At 36.5% G+C, this 20,607-nt stretch overlaps 1 protein-coding gene and 1 pseudogene across 1 annotated transcript in view; both read left to right on the top strand.

Moving 5' to 3' along the window:
- Nucleotides 1-534: 534 nt before the first annotated feature.
- ADGRG7 (adhesion G protein-coupled receptor G7) overlaps nucleotides 535-20,607 on the top strand; it is a 66,885-nt gene continuing 46,812 nt past the window's right edge. Inside the window, exon 1 of the mRNA XM_010966386.3 lies at nucleotides 535-1,073. Coding sequence (XP_010964688.2) covers nucleotides 959-1,073 — 115 coding nt within the window. The 5' untranslated portion in view covers nucleotides 535-958. The remainder of the gene's footprint in view (nucleotides 1,074-20,607) is intronic.
- On the top strand, nucleotides 4,798-15,708 carry LOC141577482 (V-type proton ATPase subunit D pseudogene; annotated as a pseudogene).

The following is a 20,607-nucleotide window of genomic DNA, read 5'->3' on the forward strand; positions in this document are numbered from 1 at the left end:
CAACAGAAATCTCTCTCACTGTTCTGGAGACCAAGTCCAAAATCAAGCCATTGGCAGCGTCCACTCCTTCTAGGGGCTAGGAGGGAAGGATCTGTTCCCATTCTTTTTCCTTAGCTTGTAGACGGCTGTCTTCTCCCTGTGTCTCTTCCCATCCTCCTCTTCCCTCTGTGTGTACATGTGCCCAAATTTCCTTTTGCTATAAGAATACCAGTCATGTTGGATTAGGGACCACTCTGGTGACCTCGTTTTGACTTGATTATTTCTGTAATGACTGTCTCCACATAAGATCCTGTTCTGGGGTACCAGGGGTTAGGACTTCAACATATGAATTTTTAGGGGGACACAATTCAGCCCATAACGGATGGATTTTCATAACTGACCCTATGCCAGTAATGCTCACTCACCACTGTAGCTGTCAAAGTGAGGGCTCCTTACTGGACTCAGGTGTGGGTATCACTGTTTGACCTCTCGTTGGAGCACCTGCTGGTCTACCTCTGCTAGCGCATCCTAACAAAACACAGGCAGCTGAGCCAGAGGTGACCACCAGGTTCACCATCTCCTTAATTTCTTCTCTGTTTTTTAAATTTTTTTGTTCCCTTCCTCACTTGCTTGTCAGGACGCTTACACTTTGACCCTGGGAGCTATTCCCTCCCTTTCTCCTTTATTGCCCTGAGTTATCTTCCTTTCCCCATAACTCCAATCACTTTTTTCACGTTCTCGTTCGGTAAAGAACGAGGAAATTGCAAGCAGAGTATGTGCCTTTTATTAGGTGATCTGAACTGCCTCCTGCCTTATTAACTTCCTGAATCCTAAAAAATGAGGACATCTGCCTGATAGAATCCTGAAAGAAGGAATTCTTTTTATTTTTTCAAATAGTTTCTGATTTAAATCTTGGCTCAGGAAGAAAAGAAGCTGGTTGTTTTTCAACCCAGGAGTGGATTTGCGGTTTGGATTCCCTATGGCTTCCTGCCGTGCGTGTGACCTCAAGGCACTGGTGGCCATTGTGTGTGGGCTGCTGACCGCCATCGTTTTGGGACTGGCCATCTGGAGGACTGTGATCAGGATCCAGAGAGGTAATGTCGTCCTGCCAGTTTTAACTCAGAGCAAGAGAAGGCGCTGAGCCTCTGTCCCTGCCATCTGACACACCAGTACTGGCAAGTGACATGTCTAGGCTGCGGCTGCCCACGTTTTATGCAATATAGAAGATGAGGGTCAATTGATGGCTAGCATATGGTTGTGTGTACATGAATGTGTGTGTGTGTGAGTGTGAGAGAGCAGGGTGACAAATGACATGGCTGAATTGGCCTCTTCGTGCTCTTTTAACTCCTGACTAAATGAATAGCAGAGTAATAATTAAAATCATTAATAACATCTGTTCATGTTTGTTTAGCTAAATCCAAGAAAGGAAAATAGTTATGGACACACACACACACAAACACACACACACACACACACACACAGAAGTCCATGTACACATAGAACCAAACATGCTCAGAATGAAATTTCATTTCAAGAAGGAAGTTTAGGAATGTTTTCACTAGGATTGTAAATGAAACAATCTTATATTTTGCACACAAAGTTCCAAATTTTCAGCTGTAGAAAACGACTTGAAAGTTAAGATCATTTAGAAAACAATTTTCCTGGTTATTCAACAAGTATTTGCCAGTCACTTGCTGTCTGCTAGAGCTGACCCTGGGAAAGGGGGCATGAGGGCGGACAAATGGTGTGCAACATTGATATTGCAGGAAAGTCCCCAGAAACTCATAACAGAGAGTTTTCACAACCTAATACTGGCTCCCTTGTTCCCTGAGGGGTTGGACATAAAGGACTTCAAAGCCTGGTGTGCCGAGCAATCCCTTTTGTAAAACACAGAGACAGTTCTAGTGAAACTGAGTAAATAAGGGTAAATAATGCCCATCAAGAAAGGGCAGGAGAGGTAACTATGGAGGACAGAAGGTTGGGGGAACCAGCAGGAGCACGATGCAAGGCTGGGAAGATTCACTGTTGAAGACAAAAGAAGTCAAATATATTGGCTGCTGATGGAGTGGTAGCTGAGAATGGATCTGGGTATTTTTTTCCCTAAAGAAATACATATAGAGAATATTGTATTAATAGGATTTAGAGAACTAGCAAAAGAAAATTTATCAGAACAAAAACAATGAAAATTAAAGTTGGGGAGAATGTGTTTTGTTTATTTAAGGTTTGTAAAATAGTTTGAAGTTTAAAAAAAAACTATGAACTTCAAGTTTTACCCTGTTGAGGCTGCTAAATGTATAAGGCCTTATTTAAAGGTTATACTTTAAATATTTAAAGAAATATTCCTGTCTTCCCCCTCTCTTGCCTCTTTCTTTTCCTTAATGACATCTACTTTAAAGGGAAATTTGTGGTGACTTGTAAAGAACACAGGTACAATAGAACCATTGAAACAAGGATCAAAGTACAAAAACATTATAAGGAAGAGGACAAAGTAGGGGATAGAAAGTATAGCACAGGAAACCACATCCAATATCTTGTAATAACTTTTAATGAAAAAGAATACGAAAATGAATATATGTATAGATATATGCATGACTGGGACATTGTGCTGTACACCAGAAACTGACACATTGTAAATGACTATACTTCAATTTAAAAAAAGCATATGAAAGTCAAAGGCTAGAAGGAGTTGCTAAAAATAAATACAAAACATACCCTGTGCTTCCTGAGGACTAAGACCCAAAATGCCATGATAAAAAATAACGAAGAACCCATGGTTAACCATAACAGCATACCAGCTCCACAGAAAAGACAAACACTTCCTTGTTCTAAGCAAATTTTTTTCTGGTGGCTCTTTACATAAGGGAACATCCCTCCGTTTGGGGGTAAACCCAGCAGAAAAGGAGGGGGTTATTGCTGTCATTTAGAGAGAAAGTGAATGTTGAGTGCTGTTACTGTTTTGCCTTACACATTGTTTCAGATTTTGTCTTAGTTGGTAAATTCTGGTCCATCCCACTCCACTCTCGTCTGCCCCTTTCCATCCCATCTCATCCCATCTCATGTGTCTGCTGGAAAAAAAAAAAAAGCACAACTTGAGAGCTGTGTGTTAAGTTTAATTTGGGGCAAAATGAGGAGTACAGCCCAGGAGACAGCATCTCAGACAGCTCTAAGGCAGTGGGGAAAGCCAGTATATATATGACTTAAGTGAAGGGAGGGACATGCAGTCAAGCACACATTTAGGCAGAGGCTCGCTGCTAGTCATGAGGAGCAGATATCACCATTAACAATTTCAGTGCTTTTCTAGATATGAGGAGATACAAAATTTGGGCTCATAAAAATCTCCTGAAAATGTTACAGAAGGCAAGTTTTTGTTCTTGACACACCATGAGGCCAAGCAGACTGAAATGTCAGAGTTTGGAGCGGAGAAATGTTTATTGCAGGGCCGAGCAAGGAGGACGGGGTGGCTCATGCCCAAGAAAACCCCAAACTCCCCGAAGTGTTTCAGCAAAGCATATTTAAAGGCCAGGTAAGGAAGGGAAGTCACAGGGTAGTGATCAGCTGTGCAAAATTCTCAGCTTGGTTGATGTTGAGGTAACAGGGAAGTCAACACTATCAATCCATAGGCGCCAGAAGGTCTGGAGCTACTTGCTCTCTATCATCAAGTAGTTAACTTATTCCCTTTGGTAGTGGTTTTTAGCATCTGAAAAACTCAGGAAATATACATGAGATACTATTAGAAGAGAGGACATACAGCAGAGGTTATGGGGGAGAGGTCTGTCCCAGGAAGGCCCCACAGGGTCCTGCTCGGTTACAAAAATATCTATCTGAGGGCCTATTCTGCCAGTTTTCCCCAGAGCACGGAGTGCCTCATCCCTGATCTCCACCCTGGACTCCTGTCAGGATGTGTTGAAAGTCAGTGACTGCAGTGGCTTCTGACTTAATCCTTAAAGAGGCAGATGGCAGGTGCCAATTTTTAGTTGGCACATGTAAGTATTGAATAGTCTTGCTTTGCTTTCTTTGTCTGGGTATGGAGATGAATTGCTTTTAAATTTATTTGTTAAGGAGAGGGTCATGGATATCTCTGAGAAACTGATGAAAGCTATAAAAATATACATGAACACATACACATACAATTTGGGGTAAGTTAATTTTATCACATTCAAAATTTATTTTCAGTATAAATAATATGTTTATATTATTTATGATTAATATGTTTATATAAAAATTATGTCTTTCTCTTTTTTTATGAAAAAGTAATGGCCTCCCTGTAAAAAAATAGAAAAAATTTTAAATTCTGCTCTAAGTAACTTTCAATTTGAATCAAAGCTGCTATTGGTTGAGTATAGAATGAACATTAATGTGGCTGTATGCTATTTGTGTATTTCATTATTATAAAATGTACAATTGAGGGGTTTTTTGTTTTGTTTTGTTTTTATCGTATCCTAGGTACTATGCTAAAAACTTCACGCGTCTTATCTCATTTAATCCTGACAACCACCTTTGAGGTAGTTACTATTATACCCATGTTATAGATACTTGGCTTTCATTTTACTCAATCGCAGTACTCCCTCAAGAGCCAACATGATATAAATCAAACTCATCTGACTCTTTCTGGAGGACAGGTGGTATTTTGGGGTTGAAAAAAAGTCCAGAGAAGTGTTTTCAGGATGGAAGAAGTTGGGTTTTAGGCAGCTGTAGCGTTATTTAGTCTTAATCCTGCTATTGTAAATCTCTCTTCCGCTCCTTTATCAATTTCCTGTCTTATGCCCTCTTATAATCACTTGCTAAATCAAGAAAAATAATTCCTATGAAAGGGAAGTGTTTTTGTTTCTGTTTTTGGAAGAGATTTTGTTGTGTAATTGGCTGAGGGGCGTGAATTATTTTAACATCAGAATTACTGGTGTTTAAGTTGCTGGTCTAATTTTTAAAGTCATTTTCTTAACTAAAGAGGCTAGAACATTGGCTTATGGGATTTTTCCTTGATTTCCAGGTATTAAATATTTTTAGTTGGAATTCTGAATACAACCCCATGTTGGGGGACACAGCTGGGCTGGTGACGCAGGTTGGTAAAAAGAATTTACCAAAGGCAAGGGAAAGTTTAAGAACAAAGGAATGTTTAATAGGTTTGCTGCTACAGGCAACAGCAGGCCACACAGGCAAGAGTTTCATGCGTGTCCACCAAGTGTGAACGTACAGGGTCTTTTATTGAGGAAGGGGCTTTGAACCCAAAGGAATAGGGGAACAGACTTCTGACTGGCTATAAATGAGGTAAGGGGCTTTGGCATGTGGAGGATAGTGGATTTATGACTCCAGTAAGATGGAGACATGGACTAACACAAGCAAGGCAGTGGAATTTATGATTCTGATAAGGAGGAGACATGGGTTGAGACAAGTCAGCCTGAGCTATGGGGAGGCTAGTTATTTCAGGGCTGTCGATTTGCTAAGGCAAACACCTGCCAGGAGTTTATCTCCCAAAGAGGAGCAGGCAGTTGCCTAAGGGCTGGAAGGCTGGGGATCACAGGGCCTCCACACGCACCAGTTGGCACTACACCCCATCCGTGGTCCTTGGTAATGTTGCTGGTGTATGTAACCAGTGTCCAGGTTCTTGTCCCGCCCCAGAAAGAATTCAGAGATGGGACATGTAGGTTAAGAAAGTGAAGTGGGGATATATTAAGGAATAGTTGTTACACTCTCAAGGGGAGAGCGAGCAGGCTCAGGTGAGCAGCTGCCCTGAGTTTCTTTGGTAAGCTGGTTACATAGGCTGTAAACATGAATAGGCGGAATTTTCATTGTGGAGGGAAGGGTTTGGGGTCGTGCTCCCTGATTTTCACCCTAACTCCACCTTCCCCAAGGAAGGAGGGATTTTTGTCCTTATTTAGTCTGGATCAGAAGTGTCATGGCATCAGTGCATGACGGGTACTTCTAATCTGCAGGGCTAGTTTTATTGAAATGAGGGCATAATGAGCAGAAGGTTACATTCAGACACTATAGATTCCTAACGTTTTCCACATTTCTTGGTTGGCCTCCAGGCTACTCATCACCCCCAAAAGTGTGACCACTTAGCCCAGAGGTTCCTGCTTTTCTTTTTCTATCTAAGGACCTGGTGCTTACATGGTGTGTGGTTTCCTGCTTTTGGCCCATGCTCCTCCTTTCTGCCCAAATCCTGCCATTTGGCCTGCGTCCCCCCTTCTCTGCTCATATCTAGTTATCTGCCTGCTCTAACAGTAACATATGTTACTGAAGAACATTTGTGTGAAACATGGTGATGAAGAGTGTGTACGTGAGAGTTGGGGAAAAAAACTACATGAGTAAGAGAGGAGAAAGCTATGAAGCCTCATTCAAATCCCAATGCTTCTGCTACTTACTGAGTAAACTTGACCGAATTACTCAAAATTTTTGTGCTTCAGTTTTCCTATTGTGGGAGTAATACTAAACCCTGCCTTATCAGGCTATTATGAGAATTAAATAGTTAATACATTTACAGGTTTAGGATGATTTCTGGTACTCTGCAACCACTCAATAAATGTTTGCTAGTATTTTTAATTTAAGAATTTTTAGGTAATTTAGCACACAGTTTGCTCCACTCCCTGATTTACACCCCGAAAGGATAGCACTGACCTAGAATGGACCTTTGGATCGAAACTCAACTTATCAAATTGAAGGTCTACAATAGGTTTAATCATTAAGTTCAGCTGACTAGCTCAAAACAGAAAAAGAAACAGTTCTAAGAACTGTCATATCTTCCTGCATCTATTTTTCAATGTTTTTACTTTACTAGACCATTGGGGAAACTTTTATTAAAACAGTTAACTGGTTTATCAGAATATGTAAACAGGTAGTTAATACTGAACAACCTTTACCTTAAGTAAAGACTATGTATTTCATTGAAAATTTTTAGGTAATTTTCTTCCCACAAGGGAATAAACTTACATAAACACTGTCCTCTCATTTAAGAGTGAACTTTATCTTCACCCAAATATGTCAAATTCCTGGCCTGGGACAAATGACAGTTGCCTGGATTTTTAAAGCCCTGGAGACTCTGAGCCAGACATGTCTTTGAGTAAGGAAAGGTATTTTTATTCTCCCACTCAATCAAACTAGAATTTTCAAAATAGATTCTAATTTTGTCTAGTTTGGGAGAAGAAATGCAATTCATGTTTTCCATTTGGAATTTTTAATATTTTATGCTACTTTTTCAAGCAACAGGAAGTGTGAGTGTCATATACGTCCTGCATTTAATTTTCCATGATGTATAGGAAAGAGGTTAAAATAGGGCTAGTATTTATGGAAATATTACTTGTTACAATTTAAAAGAATGTGAGGAAATATTATTATCATCACATTGGTGTTGTAAAAGAAAAATACTGCTATTAAATGTGTTCCAGCATACGGATCCTCAGGTAAAATGACGCTGATGCTCACTCTCCTGTTACCCCTGTGGTGAAGGTGGCCACAGCGAGAAGGACCAGGAGCCCCTGATCACTAACCAAGAGACCTGAATTCTAGTCCCCACTCAGCTACCAAGCAATTATTCATCTGCAAAGTGTTACTCTTTACGGAGAATGTACTCTCTACATATTCTTTATGTAGAATGAGGAAGCTGGGCTAATGAACAGCTGTTCTCAGTTTGGTGAGTCCATAATTCTAAGAAAGTAGTTCTAGGATATACACAAGCCACTTAATCTTTCTGGGTGTGACTTTCTTTTTTGAAAATTTATTTATTTTTTAAATTCAAGTATAGTCAGTTTACAATGTTGTATCAATAATCGGTGTGCAGCATAATGCTTCAGTCATACATATACATATATATATTTGTTTTCATGTTCTTTTTCATTATAGGTTACTACAAGATATTGAATATAGTTTCCTGTGCTATACAGAAAAACTTGTTTATCTATTTAATATATAGTAGTTAGTATGTACAAATCTTGAACTCCCAATTTACCCCTTCCCAACCCCTTCCCCCCTGGTAACCATGAGTTTGTTTTCTATGTCTCTGAGTCTGTTTCTGTTTTGTAAATAAGTTCATTTGTGTCTTTTTTTTCCTTTTAAGATGCCACATATAAGTGATATCATGTGGTATTTTTCTTTCTCTTTCTGGCTTACTTCACTTAGAATGACAATCTCCAGGTCCATTCATGTTGCTGCAAAAGGCACTATTTTATTCTTTTTTATGGCTGAGTAGTATTCCATTGTATAAATATGCTAAAATTTCTTTATCCAGTCATCTGTGGGTGTGATTTTCTTTACTTAAAACACAGTGGCTTAAAAATACTAATACTACTTTTGCTATATTTTGTGGGTAATTCAGGTATTTCAGAGGATAGGGCCCTGAACTGGGGAGCACAAGGTGTTAAAATGTGATTATAACTGAGAAGTGGACAGTCGAGCCTGGGCTTGATGTTCTCAAACAAAATGTAAGTGGCAAATAAGCCAGACAGCAAATATTTGTCAGGTACTTTCTATGCATCTGGCATTGTGCTAGGACCTGGAGATAGGAGCTGTAGCCCTTCTCTAAAGGAAGTCAGAATACTCAGTAAGTATAAGATGTGATTCTTGAGTAATGGCAAAAAGGCAGACTTGCGTAGACATGGATAGATGTCTTTCCTGTTTATAAACATAAACATATATAAACAAATTATGAATAAAATGTAAAAATAATTCAAAAATATAGCAGGCTTTCTGTCTTGAAGGGAAATTCCAGGTGTTATAAACAAAGAGAAAATCAATACCCTAAAGGTGGGCAGACATTGGCATAAGCCCTAGAGTCTGGGGGCTGTGGCTTCAAGGCACACATGGTCATAGGAAGCATGACTTCCATCCTGTGTGAAGTGGAAAAGCTGGACCAGAACCACAGGGATAAACCCTGAAGCCTTAAAAAGTTGCTTCAACCATGAAAAGGAGATTAGAAAAGTTCTGCTCACTAACCCAGAGAAGCATTAAATAGCTCTATCATCTGTTCAGGGACAAGAGTAGGAAAAGAAAAAAAAAAGTCATTACGAGTAATTGAAACCCCAGGCTACAGAATCTGCACTTGTCTTACCTTCAGTGCAGAAAGCCCCAGTGAGACATTATCCTGAAACTAGGTTGACAACTACTGATGGTACCCCAAGATCAGAACAGAAGTCATCACGACATTTTCTTTGGAAATATTGTCACAAATAGAATCCATAAAACTCTCATGGAAGAACAATAAATAAGATAAAGGTGAATTTACAGTCCAAAATTACAAATGAACCACGATGGAGAGACATGAAATGCAGCCAACAGGATTAACCCTTCCTGAACTGTATATAACAAAACCATCTGAAAGAGAATATAAAATATTTTAAAAATGGTTTAAAAGTTAAAAATACAGAAGGAAAAATCACAATAAAAGAAAAAGTACTTTTAAAAAGATAGAATTTGAAAAAGAACCAAATAGTACTTCTTTAATGAAAAATAAAGTGATAATAATAAAAAAAATTAATGAGTAGATTTAAAAGGTTAGAAATTATTAAAGAGAGAACTAGGGAGATGGAAGAAAATCTGAAGAAATTACCTATACTGCAATAGAGCAATATAAAGAATTGTTAACTAAGAAATAAGACTAGGAAACTTGATGTATATAAGGCTAAATTTCAACAGGATCCCCCAGAAATTCCAGATAACAGAGAATATGGGAGAGACAAAATTGGAACAAGTAAGAATTTTCTTTGAAGAGTGACTGAATTTGAAGCAAGGAAAACAAAAACAAATCCATATCGCGGTAAAACTGCAGAGCATCAGGTAAAAAAAACCTTAAAAAATGAATAACAATTAGACACAACCAGCTGATTCTGGTAAAGAAAGACTCTGTGGCTGGGGTTGCTGCAGCCACGATTGCCCAGTGAGGACCTGAGCCGAACAGTCATTGTCAGAATGTTGAGCAAAGACTGAAACTGAAATCTTTCCCAGGCGAATGGCCCAGACTATTGTGAAAGATCAGTTAAAAGGAGACAGACAGGTCGAAACCCCCTGAAGATAAAATCTGATGTGTTAGCTCTTCGATTTTGACAGATCCTTAAGAAGATAACAGAGACTCAAATGTTGCTGGGTGCAGTGATGATAGAAGCTGTCTTTTCCCTTGCTGAAGCCAAGTTCACAGTAGGAGACTTCAGCATCACAGTTATCCAACATGTAAATAAAGCCCAAGTGAAGATTAGAGCAAAGAAAGAAAATGTAGCATTGTTACTTTGCCTGTATTTGAACATTACCATGAAGGACTTGGCAGTTATGAACTGACTGGTTTAGCCAGAGGTGGCACACAGTTGGATAAACTGAAGAGGAATTATGCCAAAGAAGTGGATCTACTGGTGGAACTATCTTTGCAACAGACATCCTTTATTACTATGGATGAAGCTATTAAGATAACCAGCAGGTGTGTAAATGCCATTGACCATGTCATCATTCCCCAGACTGAACATACCCTTGCTTATATCATCACAAAGCTGGATGGGAGAGAGTGAGAAGAGTTCTACAGGTTAAAGAAAATACAAGAGAAGGAAAAGATTCTCAAGGAAAAGTCTGAGAAGGGCTTGGAGCAACGGAGGGCAGCTGGAGAGTGATGGAGCCTGCTAATCTTCTGGCTGAAGAGAAGGATGAGGATCTACTATTTGAATAAGCTTTCCAACTGTGGTTCTTTCAGAAGCCCTAACACAGCACCATTTTAATTCACAGTATGTAGGTTTGGTATGTGTGGCTTAAGAATTTCACTGGTTGTAAAATTTCCCTGAATATCTGTTTATGGGTTTATCTTTGCAGAATCATTATTCAGCAACTAGTGAGATTTGGAAAACCTGCCCAGGAACTTGTAGAATTTATTCTGCAGAAGTGTCACTCTACTCCATTTATATGTGTGTTACAAGTGATCTTCTTACTAAGCATATTAAGAAATTCCCCTTAGAACTGACTGTATTTCAATTTAAAAAAAAAAAAAGAGAAATTCCCCTTAGGAAACAGCAGTGGTCCCAGGCCTTATTCCTACCCAGTTGCTCACCCTGGCAGTGTTATCTGAGATTGCTGCAGCCATCCTTGTGTTAGTTACTATGGTACTTCTCAAGCTTTATGAAAACCTTCACTTATTTCTTCCTGGAATGACAGGTCCCTGTCCTGTCTGTCTTGGGAACAGTTCTGCCAATTCAAATGTGACTATCGCATAAACAGTAAAGTGATTTAAAAATGAAAAAAATGAATAACAATTAGACAAGAAAAATTAATCAGCAACAACAAATTATAGAAAACAGTGGGATAATATTCTCAAAGTGACGCCAACCCAGAATCCCATACCTTATGAGACTGACAATCAAGGGTAAGGGTAAAATAAAAGCATTTTCAGGTAAACTTTGGGGAATCTATCATTCACAGACCCTAACTGAAAGAATGATGAAATCATCTGCTTCAGAAAGCAAGAAATTGAACCTAGAAGGAACAAATCCATCATGGCAAGCGAAGAAACTGACAACTTTTTGCTAGATCTAAATAACCATTGATTGTTTTCTATATCTTAAAAGACTAGTATTACAGGGGATTTAAAAACTAGGTGGTTACTAAAATACAGCTGGCCCTCCATATCTGTAGGTTTGCATCCACAGATAAAGGGAGGTCTGAACATACTATGTCACTTTATATATATAAAGTAACTTTGAGCATTCGTGGATTTTGTGTTCATGAGGGTCCTGAAACCAGTCAATCCCCTGCTGATACTGAGGAACATCTGTACTAGAAAACAATGAAATAGAGAAAATAAATAATACCACTGAAAGCAGAAAAGTGAGCGGGGATGGGTGGAAAAATAAGATAAAAATAACAAACACAATAAATTTAGGTACTTTAAACTCACCTGTTTAAGCAAAGATATTGTCATAGATGTCATTGAAGCTAACCAACATGTAGCTTGTGCTGTTTATGAGACAGTGAACATTTAAAGACACATAAAAGGTGAATAGAAAATGATGATAAAATCAACCCTAGGCAAATACTGTCCAACCCAAAAGAAAGCTGGGTTAGCAATATTAATATCAGAAAAAATAGACTCTAAGACAAAAAATATTATGAAGAATAAAAGTTTTACTACTCAGAGACAGAAGAAGTAATCCAACACAGGAAGGATCAATGATTCTGTGCCTATATGCATCACATAAACACAGACTCAAAATATATAAAGCAAAATGGCAAAATTATACAGATAAATACACAAATTTACAATTGGGGAACTTGAGTCTAATGCTTTCCTGTGAGAAACTGATAGATCAAGCAGAGAAAATCAATAAGGATTCAGAAATTTGAAAAACGTATCTAACGAACTGGATACTATTAGTGGATTTGTATATTTGAATTGCCACAATCAATGGTGAATATATATTATTTTCAGAAGAAAGTCTTGGTGAGTCCCAAAGAACCAGTTCCAGAGATGATGTTCTCTGACTACAATACGATACAATAAGAATGCACTGAATAAAAAGCCAAGAAAATTCCAGTACATGTAGAAAAAAAAAACATTTTAAATAATTCAAAAAAAAAATAAAAATTACAAAATACTTAAAAAGTCAAAAGATGAAAGTAAAAAAAAAAAAAGAAAAATGAGGTAATAGCTGAGAATTTAAAAAAATTTTAAAAAGCCAGTGGAAGCTCTCTATATCACGACTTCTGGGCATAGCTAAAAATATAGTTAGAATGAGATTTATGATGTTAGGTATATATTAAAAAGCTCAACAGAATGAAAATTAGTGATCTAAGCATTCTAACTTAAAAAGTTAAAAAAAGAGCCAGTTTGAAGGAAGTATGTTTTGCAGTCATGAACATAAATGTTTGGCAGTAATGAAAATAAGACTAAATCAATTGCGATATAAATCCAGGAAACAAGAGCAGAGGTCAACAAAACCAAAGGCTAGTTTTTTGAGAAGATGAATTTAAATAGATAAATTCACGGCGAGATACGTCAAGACAAAAAAAGGCATGTTGAAGCCATATGCATAAAAATAAAGGGGCCACGACACAGAGAAGTGTGAGGCCAGGCGGCCACGCCCACCCAGGTCCTCCCAGGCCAGCCCACGCTCTTCCATCCGGGTCCTCAGACCCCTGCTCGGCTTCCCAGGTCTGTGCCTGCGTCTCCCCAGTCATCCTCAAAGAGGTCGGCCGCACTGCTTGTGCCTCCCTGACCGCGACGGGTGGCTGTTCACAGGCCTGTTCAGAGGCGGTGTGAAAAGAGCTGGGGGGTGTGGGCTGGGGCGTCGGCGTGCGTGAGCGCAAGGTCCCCCAAGTGCGGGCCAAGACGGAGAGGGAAGCTGCAGCCCGGATCTGCTCGCCACATTCTGACGTGGGGCTCCAAGGGATCCACAATTTCTGAATTCAGACCTGGACTTCCAGGTCCTGACGAAGGTATGTTTATCGTGGCATTAAAATCGAGTTTTACGTTTACTTTTTTGTTTTTCTTTTTTGGGGGGCGGGGGAGGGGGGTCCCTGATTTTTTTAAAAAGTATTTTCATTTATTGGAGGTACAGGGGGTTGAACCCAGGACCTTCTGCATGCTAAGCACTGCTCTACCCCCTCCAACCTGCTTACTTTATTATATACATGGTATGTAGGTCTTCATTGTACTTTGTCTCAGTCCCCGCATATGGCTGCGTTGTTGGTTAAAATACAAATTAATATAACCCCTGTGGGGCAAAATGACAAGTGTGTGCTCTCTGGCTCAGAAATTACATTTCTGGAAATTTATACTAGAGATGAATTTGTACATTTGCAAAATACACAATGCAATTTTGAAGCAACAATTGAAAACAACACAAGTGTCATCAATAAGAGGTTAGTTTGTTAAATTAGGGCACAGTCATGCAACGGAATATAATGCAGCTGTAAAAGAAGATGTGAAAGTTCTCTATGAACGATTTTGAAAGGATTTTGGATATTCATTATGTGCAAGGGTAAGCTACAGAAAAGAGGGAGAAAATAAGACTAGATTCACATTTGCTTGCAGAAGAAAGATTAGAGAAAATGAATAGAAATTATTATTTGTGTATAGAAAGGAATTCAAAGGATTTCAGCTCTTTTTGCAAAGTTTTATTGCTCATTAAAAAAATCTGAAGCAAATCTGAGATAAAGTTACTATTAAAATTGGATTTTGGGTAGTTGGAGATGTTTTATTGTTTTCTGTACTTTGTGCATTTGAAGTCTTATAATTTAAAAATATTTTCATATTTCTTTGGTTACATAGAAAAGTCTGTCACATAGCAATTACAATTAAATTTCTCTTGCTAGATTGTAAGCTCTTTGAAATCAGGATCCATATCTTATATTTCTCAACTATTAGACTATTTTTAGAGCAGTTTAGGTTTACAGAAAAATTAGCAGAAAGTACAGAGTTCTTAGTTTCTCCCTCTCTCATCACTCCTCCCCCTCCAGTTTCTCTCACCATTAATATTTTGTATTAGTGTGTTGCTTTTGTTACGAGGATGAACCAATGTTGATACATTTTTATTAATTAAATAGTTGATCGGATTCAGTCTTATTCACTGTTACAGTATCATGCAGACTAGTTCAGTGCCCTAAAAATCCACTGTGCGTCACATAGTCATTCCTCCCTTCTCCAACCCCTGATGTTTTTACAATCTCTATAGATTTGCCTTTTCCAGAATAACATCTGAAATCATATAGGATTTAACCTTTTCTGACTGGCTCATTTCGCTTAGTTAAATGTATTTAAGATTCATCTATATCTTTGGGGGGCATCATAATAACATTTCTTTTTATGACAATAATATTCCATTGTACGGATACACTACAGGGTTGTTTTTTTTTTTTTTTTAATCCATTCCCCTATTGAAGGACATCTTGTTTGCTTCTAGGTTTTGGTGATTGTATATATAGCTGCTATAAACATTCACATTCAGCATTTTGTTTTCATTTATTTGGGTAGTTACTTGGGAGCACAATTGCTGAATTGCATGGTAGAACTGTGTGTTGCTTTGTAAGAAACTGCCTGTGCCATTTTGCATTCCCATCAGCAAAGAATGAGAGTTCCTGTTGCTCCACATCCTGGCCAGCATTTGGTGTTGACAATGTTTTGGATTTTAGTATGGAATTAGAATCAGAAAATATGTTATCTCATTGTTGATTACATTTGCAATTCTCTAGTGGCATGTGATGTTGAACATCTTTTCATATGCTTATTTACCATTTGTATATCTTCTTTGGAGAGATGTCTGTTCGTATGCTTTGCCCACTTTTTAATTGGGCTGGTGTTTTCTTATTGTTGGGTCTTTAAGGGTTCTTTGTGTATTTTGGATACCAGTCCTTTGTCAGATATGTGATTTAGAAATATTTTCTCCCTATTTACATTTGAGAGAATGGGCCATAGAAGGTATCTTTTGAACTACCTCACAGACCTGTCCATATTTTCTAAGGGGAAGAAAGCAATAATTGTCTACATGTTTTTTCTAGAAAGATTTTCTCTCATTCTGTGGCTTCTCTTTACATTCTCTTAACAACGTCTTTTGCAGAGCAGAAGTTTTTCATTTTAATGAAGTCCAAACTATCAGTTCCTTCATGAATTGTGCTTTTGGTGTTCTATCTAAAAAGTTATCATCAAACCCAAGGTCACCTAGATTTTCTCCTGTGTTATCTTCTAGAAGTTTGATAGTTTTGCATTTTACATTTAGATCTATGACCCACTTTGAGTTTTTTTGTGAAAGCTGTAAGTCTGAATCTGGACTTTCTTTTTTTACATGTAGTTGTCTAATTTTTCCAGCAACGTTTATTGAAAAGACAGTCCTTTCTCCATTGAACTGCCCTTGCTCATTTGTCAAAGATCAATTGACCATATCTGTGTGGTGTGTTTATAGACTGTTCTGTTCTATTGATCTATTTGTTTCTTCTTTTGCCAATAGCATACTGTGTTGATTACTATAGCTTTTAGGGTGTCTTGAAATCACATATTGTCAGAACTTCAGCTTTGTTCTTCTTTAATTGTGTTGGCTATTCTGGAACTTTTGCATGTCCATATAAACTTTACAATCATTTTGTTGTTGTCCACAAAATCATTTGCTGGAATTTTGATTGGAATTGCATTGAATCTATAGATCAAGTTGTGAAAAATTGATAATCTAAACAATAGTTAGTCTTCCTATCTGTGAGCATGGAATATCTCTCCATTTATGTAGAGCTTCTTTGATTTCTTTTATTGGAAGTTTGTAATTTTCTTCATATAGATTATATACATATCTGTTAGATTTATACTTATGTATGTCTTTCTTTTTCTTTTCTTTTTTTTTCGTGTGTGCTCATGTAAATGGTACTGTGTTTTAAGATATAAATCCAGTAGCTCATTGCTAGTATATAGGGAAGCAGTGTACTTTTGCATATTGATCATGTATGTCAAAATCATGCTATATTTACTTACTAGTTCCAAGAGGTTTTTGAGTTGTTGCTGTTTTTGTGTTTGTTTTTATTTTTTGGTGTGTGTGTGTGTGTGAAAATCTTAGGGATTTTCTGCGTAGACAATCATGAATGAAGACTTTAATTTTTTTCCCTCCCAAACTGAGTATCTTTTTGTTTTTCGTACCTTATTGCATAAGTTGATGCAGTATAATGTTGAGTAGGAGTGGTGAGAAGAGACATTTTTGCCATGTTCTCAATCTTAGAGGAAAGCATCTAAGTTCTCAACATTAATATGAGGTTGGCTGTAAGTTTTATGTAGATATTCTGTAACAAGTTGATGTGGTTTCTCTATATCCCTTCTTTGCTAAGGGGCTTTTTTTTTTAATCATGAATTTGGGTTGGATTTTGTTAAAGGCTTTTTCTGTGTCTATTGATATGATCATGTGGTTTTTTCTTCATTAGCCTGTTGATCTAATGAATTACATTAGTTGATTTTCCAGTGTTGAAACAGACTTGCATAACTGGGATAAGTCCCAATTCATCATGGTGTATAATTCTTTGTATACACTGTTGGATTCAAGTTGATAAATTTTGCATGTATTTTGAGGATTTTTGCATTTATATTCATGAGAGATATTGATATATAATTTTCCTTTCTTGTAATGGCTTTGTCTGATTTTGGTATTAGAGTAATGCCAGCCTCATAAAATGAGCTAGGAAGTGCTACTTCTGCTTCTGTTTTCTGGAAGAGGGTACAAGATTGATATCATTTCTTTCTTAAATGTTTGATAGAATTCACCAACGAACCCATCTGGACCTAGTGCTTTCTGTTTTGAAAGGTTATTAATTATTGAGTTGGTTTCTTTATCAATATAAACCTATTCAGATGACATTTTTCTCCTTGTATGAGTTTGGTAGATTGTGTCCTTAAAGAAATTGGTCCATTTCATACAGGTGATCAAATTTGTGGGCATATGCCTATTAACAATATTCCTTTATTATTCTTTTCATGGGATCAGTAGTGATGACCCTTCTTTCATATATAATATTAGCAATTTGTGCCTTCTCTCTTTTTCATGGTTAGACTGGCTAGAGATATATCAATTTTAGTGGTCTTTTCAAGTAACTAGCTTTTAGTTCCATTACTTTTTTCTATTAATTTTGTCTTTCCAACTTCATTGATTTCTGCCCTGATTTTAAAAGATTATTTGTATTCTTACTTTTCCTTCAGACTTAATTTGATCTTCTTTCTAGTTTCCTAAGGTGGAACCTTAGATGGTTTATCTTAGATCTTTCTTCTTTTCTTTTTTAACATTTTTTATTGAGTTACAGTCATTTTACAATGTTGTGACCTTTCCTCTTTCCTAATTCATGCATTGAATGCTATGAATTTCCCTTTAAGCATTTCTTTCACTGTATCTCACTTTAATTTTCATTTAATAAAAAATATTTTAAAATTTCTCTTGAGACGTCTTTAACCCACATGTCATTTAGAAGTGTATTGTTTAATCTACAGATACTTGGAGATAATCCAGTTATCTTTCTGTTACTGATTTCTACTTTAATTTCATTTTGGTTAGAGAGAATACTTTGTATGATTTCTGTCATTTTACGTTTGTGAAGATGTATTTTATGGCCCAGAATGTAGTTTATCTTGGTAAATACTCCATGTGAGCTTGAGAAGAATGTGTATTATGATACCTTTGGGTGAAATGTACTATAAATGTCAATTAGATGTAGTTGATTCATGGTGCTGTTCAGTTCAACTACATCCTTACTAATTTTCTGGTTGCTCAATCTGTCAGTTATTAATAGAGGGGTGTTTAAGTCTCCAACTACAGTAGAAGACTTGTCTATTTTTTCTTGCAGTTCTATCAGTTTTTGCCTCACTTATTTTGACACTCTATTGTTAGACGCATACATAGTAAGGATGGTTAGTTCTTCGTGGAGAATTGGCCCCTTTAATATTATATAATGTTCCTTTTTATTCTTCATAATTTTCCTTGCTCTAATGTCTGCTTTGAATATGAAAACGAATATATGTATGTATATGCATGACTGAGACATTGTGCTGTACACCAGAAATCGACACATTGTAATTGACTGTACTTCAGTTAAAAAAGTCTGCTTTGTCTGAAATTAACATAGTTTCTCCAACTTTCTCTTGGTTAGTATTAGTATGATACATCTTTCTCCATAACTTTACTTTTAATCTATTAGTTTCTTTTCATTTAAAGTGGGCTTCTTATAGACAATATATAGTTGGGTCTTATTTTTTATCTGACCTTATAGTCTATGTCTTATAATTGGTATATTTCTATCATTTCCATTTAAAGTGGTTATTGATATATTGAATTAATAACTACCATATTTGTAACTGTTTTAATTGTTCTTTTCTTTGTTTCTTCCATTGCCATTATCTTTTTCTGCCTTTTATAGTTTTAATTGAGCATTTTATATGATTCCATTTCTCTCCTTTCGTAATACCATTTATTCTTAAAAGAATTTAGTGTTTGCCCTAGAATTTGAAGTCAGTGTACATTTACAATTAATCTGAGTTCACTTTCTAATAACAACATATGACCTAATGAGTAATGCCAGTACCTTGTAACAGGGTATTCCCAATTCCTCCTTCTCTTTCTTTGTAACATTTTTTGGTGGTTCATTTCATTTATCTGCAAGCTATAATTTTCTCATACATCATTGCTACTATTATTTTGAACACATTGTTATCTGTTAGATAAATTAAGAGTAAAAAAACTATAAGATTTTATTTTACCTTCATTTATTCCTTCGCTAGTGCTCTTCTTTTCTTATGTAAATCCAAGTTTCTGACCTATATCATTTCCTTCTTTCTGAATAACTTCCTTTAACAATTCTTACAAGGCAGATCTACTGGTGACAAACTCCCTCAATTTTTATTTGAGCCTTTCATATGTACATGGTATATATTTCCACTAATTAGAGCTTTTAAAAATTTCTATCAGTAATGAGATCTTGCACATATTTTGTTAAATTTATTTCCAAAAATTTTATGACTTTTAAGCTAATTTAAATGGAAATGATTGAGCAATTTTATTTTCCATTTTTTAATGCTGGTGTGTGGAAATGAATATAATTTTGTTTATTTTGTATCATGCAGCCTTACTAAATTTATTTATTAATTCTAGTAGCTTTTTGGAGACACCTAAGGTTTTCTATGTATTTGATGTTGTCATCTGCAATAAAAGATAGTTCTATTTCTTCCTTTTTTAACTTTATGCTCTTTATTTCTCTTTCTTGCCTATAGCACTGGTGAGCATCTTCAGTACAATGTTGAATAAAAGTGGTTATAGCAGTTATTTTTTCCTTGTTTTTATTCATATATATATATTTATTGAAGTATAGTTGATTTACAATGTTATGTTAGTTTCAGAAGTACAGCATAGTGATTCAGTTATATGCATATATGTCCTTTTTCATTACAGGTTATTACAAGCTATTGAATATAGTTCACTGTGCTAGACAGTAGGATCTTGCTGTTTATCTATTTTTTATATAGTAGTTTGTATCTGCTAATGCCAAACTCCCAATTTATCCCCAACCCCATGTTCCCCTTTGGTAACCATAAATTTGGTTACAGCAGTTATATTAAACTCTTCTCTGTCAGTCTCAATGGGGGAAAGCATTCAATAGTACACTATTAAGTATGATGTTAGTGGTAGATTCCTTATAGATGATTTTTATGTCCCTTTTGTTCCTTGTTTGCTGAGAGTTTAAAAAATACAGCAGGTGATGTTTGCCCCCCTTTATTGAAATGTTTTTTGAATTTATGATTATTGAAATGATCATATGGTCTTTACCCTTTATTCTGTCATATGATGAATTAAATGAATTGACTTTCTATTGTTAAACCTACTTTGTGATCCTGGGATAAATCTCACTTGGTCATGATGAATTGTCAGTATTGTATATTGCTGGATTTGATTTGCTACTATTTCAAAAATATTTTTGCATCTGTGTATATGAGGTTTATTGGTCTGTAATTTTCTTTTCTTGTAATGTTTTTGTCAGATTGTGGTATCAGGGTTACCTTGGCACTGTGAAATCATTTGGAAAGTTTCTCCCTTTCTCTGTTTTCTGAAAGAGTTTTTAAAAGATTGGTAGTATTTCTTCCCTGGTTCATCAGTAAAACTGTCTGGGCCGGGAGCTGGTTGCTTTTAGGATTTTCTCCTTACGTTTGAGATTTATGAGTCT

The sequence above is a fragment of the Camelus bactrianus genome, chromosome 1 (assembly GCF_048773025.1).
Source record: "Camelus bactrianus isolate YW-2024 breed Bactrian camel chromosome 1, ASM4877302v1, whole genome shotgun sequence".
Taxonomy (NCBI): domain Eukaryota; kingdom Metazoa; phylum Chordata; class Mammalia; order Artiodactyla; family Camelidae; genus Camelus; species Camelus bactrianus.